This window comes from Anser cygnoides, chromosome 11 (assembly GCF_040182565.1).
Source record: "Anser cygnoides isolate HZ-2024a breed goose chromosome 11, Taihu_goose_T2T_genome, whole genome shotgun sequence".
NCBI classification, from domain to species: Eukaryota; Metazoa; Chordata; class Aves; order Anseriformes; family Anatidae; genus Anser; species Anser cygnoides.
In genome coordinates this window covers 19023441-19028752 of record NC_089883.1, presented here as the reverse complement: position 1 = coordinate 19028752, position 5312 = coordinate 19023441, and the positions used below count along the sequence as shown (strand labels likewise).

Sequence of the window (5312 nt, the reverse complement as noted above, 5' to 3'; positions counted from 1 at the left end):
GTCTCATTTAGTGTTTTCATTTTCCGTAGTGCAAAGTCGGTCACCAATATTTGCAATACTTTCATCCTATCACAAAAAGCAGTATTCACTGCTATGCTCCATATTATACGCCAGGAATTGGACATGGTGATTGTACTGGGTTTACTTGTTAACTCCTACAGCAGGCAATGTGTTCTTTGAAGAGAAAACCATCAATGTCAGGATGGAAGCTATCTTTTAACACAGCATTTCTTTTCTTTAAAAGACTTGAGTAAGCCCATATATTGAGAGAGCTACACATATGGATTCCCTCAACAGCACCGTGGCCCCCACTGTACACAATCACAATGGAGCAAAGTCTTCTGCTGTCATACAACCAGGGCACAGAGTTGAACGCTGAGCTCAGGCAGGACTTCTTCCCTGTCCTACTGTTCTGTGGCTCATGTGTTGCTTCTCTGAATCGCAAGCTATAGGTCCTACTTAGCTTTCTCCTGGCAGGATGCCACATACTTAGGAACGTGACATTCCCACAAGGACACACTCAACCCCTCAAAACTCAATAATTTTTGCCTCCAGTGTTAAAATCAGACACTGTACCGAGTCCCATTTTTGACCAGAGAAGCTAACTATAAAATATGTACTCTTCTGCTTGGTTGAAGAAGAGTTTAACATTAAATTCAGCTTAGCTAATAAACCTGTTAAAAATTCAAGAGCTTGTCCAGAGATCCAACATCAGGATGTCAGGAAGAGAACTCAGGTGTTCTACAAACACATCTTATACAACCAAAGAAACAGAACTAGCAGCCACTGGATAAAACACACAGCTTTTTGACTGCAACATCTTTTATCCCTCTTAAAGAGGATTAAAAGAGGACAGGAAAACTGGAAACTGGATCTAGAAATGGGAAATGAAGATGCAAGAGCACTGCACTTACGTTTGAAGGTAAAGAACCAGAGATGCATTCTGCAGTCCCACTGGGTTGCAACGGATTGTGTAATTAATGACCTGTGCAGATGTGAAGGCAGGCTTTCCCCAGTGAAGGTAGATAGAAGATGAAGTGTTAGCTTTGGCATAGAGATGGTGAGGGGGCGGGGGTGGTGGCACCATGCGATCACGGACAGCTTTAAAAAAGAAAAAACAGCAGCATAAATTATTTAATGAAGCATATACAGATACTGGTAAGGTTAAGAGACAGGTCTGAACCCATAGGTTTAGATTCAAATCTGCTCCCACTCAGTATTACCTGGCATTCAGACTCAGGAATCTGGTTCAAGACATTGAACTGATAAGATATATGATACGTCACTGGTTAGATGACACAGACAATCCAACAGGGAAGGAAAATGCGTTTGGTAGCTAACTTGTTTCCTCAGCTGCAACTTATTAAAACGAGAGACTGTCTCTGACTAGAACAGTATTTGTCACACATATAACCTTTCTGTTTCTCTATTTTACATTGAATTAAGTGGTTACTTATAGATTAAAAAGAGCTGCTGGAATCTTGAAACTAAACTCTTAATGCATCTACAACACTTACAGACACATCCTGGAGTGCTGACTGTTTGGTCTGCCTGGTAACCTTCTTCCATATTGTTATATGCCAGCAGCCTTACGTGGTACTTTCTTCTAGGATCTGCACAAAGAGAAAAGGAATAATTAGAATCAAGACAAAAAATAAGGATTTTCAGACTTCTACAGGCAGCGAGATAACCTGAATGTTCTGCAAATTAAATTCAAAACTTGTCTGCTACTGTCAGCAGACCGATAAATGGGTTAAATGTTTGGAAGACTGCCTTTTCTCCTCCAGTCCTATGAACTTCTGTGAATCTTTGCCTAGGCTGCGCTGGAATCAGTTACATCTCTCTGTCTTGCTTCCAGTAGCCTGAAATAACTTTTTTTGGAACAGATATCAGTGGGAATAGGATAAATATCACATTTCTCTTTGAAACAAACTCACACATTCATAGCTACAGAGCTACATTTTTTTAATAGTTTCATTCTGCAAAAGTAAAAGTGCTTTTAGTCTGTAATAGAGATCTGTTGAAACAAACAGCATGAGGTCCACAGAAATCAACATTTTTTTCTAGATAAACAGGCTGGAATGAAGCAGGGCAAGTAAGGCAAATGCAGAAAGACAGGATCCAGCAAAGAAATGGGAAATGTTTTGGTTCAAGCTTCCTAGAGGATATATAATACTGTGAAACAACAGTCATGGTTAATAACACCTTTGACTTAAAACTACCGCTTCCATATGTTTTCCTGAAAGCTGATTCTGGCATTCTTAGAGGGTCACTGCTCCTAGCTTGAAGGGTCTCCCTCCTTCCCTTTCTCTGGCCATATCTTTGGGTCCTCATATTACAGTTTGCTGCTACTCTGGCCATGCCTGTGGGTTCTCATATTGCAGTTTGCTGCTTCCCTCAGTTTTGTTAGTGATACACTGGCCTTGGTCCAAGTGAAAAAAATACTACAGGAAAACGAGTAAAAAAGAGGGGCCTTAAGCTTTTCATAAATGAAGATGGCATGGAGTACAAACCACCAGGATGGCTGCACTGCCAAAGCTAGCTTCTCTGCAGCCTGCTCTCTTGATATTTGTAACAAATCCATCCATACGATGGGTGATTTGCAAAGTGGTCACACATATGAGCTCTTATGGGCGCAGCTAAACTTTATAGCAGCACTGATGTACACATTATTTTCCTCTTCCACTGTGACAGCTAATGAATCTACTACTTAATTAATTATATACTTAATTAATGTTTTAAGAAGGTCTAGGCCAATGTCATATGACTGTGTTATACTTGATTATTTTTTTCCTTGCACTAAATACCATAATGTTATCTCTTTTCAAAATAAGCTCTCCTCTTTCTCATTTCAGCCAAGATTTGACATGGCCTTTCTCCTGAAATAAACAGGAACCCGTTTCCTAACCACAAACGACTTGGGCTTATGTCAGATCGTTAGCGCCCTCTGCAGTCTCTGCATAAGCAATACAAACTTAACAAAGCTGGCTTTTGTTCTTCCATATATAAGGCACGGTTGCTTCATAAAAATGCATTTTGTAAAATGTTTTCATGCTTATTTTGAAATAGACAATCTTTTTGTGATTTAGTTACTAACATCAGCCTTAATTCAATACCACTAGATACAGTTTACATCTAGGTTTATTTTTAAGATTATTTTACCGAAATCTAAATATAGGTGTAGAGCAAAATGAACTCTTAAAGTTGGATTTCAGTTATTTCTTTGACATATTTAGCAATTTAGCATTAATGTTAGAATAGGCAAGAAAAGCCCATTCCTGTTTTCCTCAGTGTCACAGGAAAACAATATAAATAGCCAAATGTTGGAAAATGAGTTTTTAAACATTTTTTCACTTTACATCACTTTAACAACAGATGAAGTCAGTTATTACTAGTCAACAAAACTGCAATCAGATAAAAGGAGATGGACAAAAACACCAAGAATAACGTTAAGCACAACGTAAGTGGAAATACGGAACTTTAACATGGAAAATTCAGAAGGATAGCAAGATATTATATATATAAATCATTACAATCTCTTAGAAGTCTGTAAAAAAAAAAAAAAACTCATCTGAAGGGAAGGGGCATTTCAAAACACTGAGCCCAACCAAAAAGATTACTACGCTTCAGAAGTACCAAGTGACTTTCACATGTCCAAATCGAGTTATGGTAACTTTCTGACGTGAATTACAATGCGTGTCTCAGAAAATCAGAAGTATCTACCTCCCCAGACTTCCTACTTAACCTGTGGTAGGAATACAGGTATTTAGCACATAACTGAAATCTTTGAAAACAAAAGCAACATTAAAAACTGAGGCCATCAAAACATCTTCAAGATCTTTTTAGGATTATGTTTTGGAGATTGTTATACTTGATTTTCTCATCCATTCTTAGAGTAAACTTGAATTCAAGTACTATTTAGCAGACCTTTGACATGATTCCACACAAACAGGTGGCATCCAACCAGCCCAGTGTCACTGTCTGCATCTTTTTCTTTACAAGTTCCTGCAGAAGAGGCCCCTGCTGCATTTCCGCAAGACACATGATGACAAACACGACAATTTATCACCCTGCTGAGCACCTTCAAAAACTCCATGCCCTTTGAAAGTGGTCACCCAGAACTGATCACCTTCACCGTGAAATAAAGAATAGCTAAGGTCTAGTGCCCTGCTGAGCTGAATGAGGAGCCTGTGAGGTCTGTTTATCCTCATTGCCTTTTTTTTTTTTTAAACTTGAATTCCTCATTAATGTTTGATTGGGGAGAAAAAGAATGTGATGTGGAAGAAAGAGGCAAATCTAACTCCCACAGAAAAAAAAAAAGAATTCACATGTCTAAGACAAACACTTTTTTGATCCAATGTGTTTTACTTAATTCTGCACAACACTGAATACCATTCATCTTACTCTTGTAAGAAGTTTCAAAAATTCTTGCAGGAAGTTTCAAAAAACTATCTTCACATAGAAGAATCTGTTTAAAAATAAAGCCTTTCAACTAGTCTCTACCGTCTAAAAATCAAGGTTATTTCCACTTCATACACAGGACATCACTGTTCAGTTGGCAGCAAGACTGGTTTAATCCAAAAGGGGTGTCACAATTTTTGAGCTGTCATACCTTACTGCTTCTATGGCTGAAACAGAATCTGCTGGTATCTGTAACTGAAACAGTTACTGAGCAGGGCTGCATTATGTACTAGCCTAGAAAAGCCTAAATACTACAGAAATCCAAAAAGGAGAATACAAAAGAATTTTAAGAGGACAGTGTATGAAGCAGCTAAAAAAAAAAAATGATATAAAACTTGCTTGGAAAATATTGGAAAATATTTTTTTTTGTCTATAGTCACCTCTCTTCTGTGCATTATGAACAACTGTTGGTTTTGTCCACAGGCTTATGGTATGATTTACTCCTAAATGGCAATCCCAACACAAATGTGGCGTAAACACTTTCATCTAGCAATTCATCAACTGGATCAAACATTCAAAGCCAGACATATCCTTAGAAAACGAACTTCAGGAGCTTTCTCATCTTCAGCCTGCATAGGTGTCCTGAATAGTTTACACATAAATCACTGATAAAAGATTGTGGATGGCATGGCCACCTAGGGGCTGACAGTCTCAAATTTAGTGTACGCCATCCATGCACATTATACAGCAACAGGAGGCTGAGAGGCTCAGAAATCAAGGAAGTGAGCACTGAGGCCATCATTCACGCCCATAAAAGACCCAGAAGTAACACACATCTTTCCACAGACAATCGCTGCTATTCAGAAACAAGATGGGCATGGTGATTCACTCAAACACTAAAAAAAAACAGT

At 38.4% G+C, this 5312-nt stretch overlaps 1 protein-coding gene across 6 annotated transcripts in view; it reads right to left on the bottom strand.

Annotated features, from left to right (window-relative positions):
• PRTG (protogenin) overlaps window positions 1-5312 on the bottom strand; it is an 83713-nt gene that overhangs the window by 15409 nt on the left and 62992 nt on the right. For all 6 annotated transcript variants that reach the window (XM_048060083.2, XM_013177333.3, XM_013177332.3 and 3 more), the window contains 2 exons: window positions 1518-1613; window positions 915-1101 (listed from right to left, as the gene is read on the bottom strand). In XM_048060083.2, the coding sequence (XP_047916040.2) occupies window positions 915-1101; window positions 1518-1613 (283 nt within the window). The remainder of the gene's footprint in view (window positions 1-914; window positions 1102-1517; window positions 1614-5312) is intronic.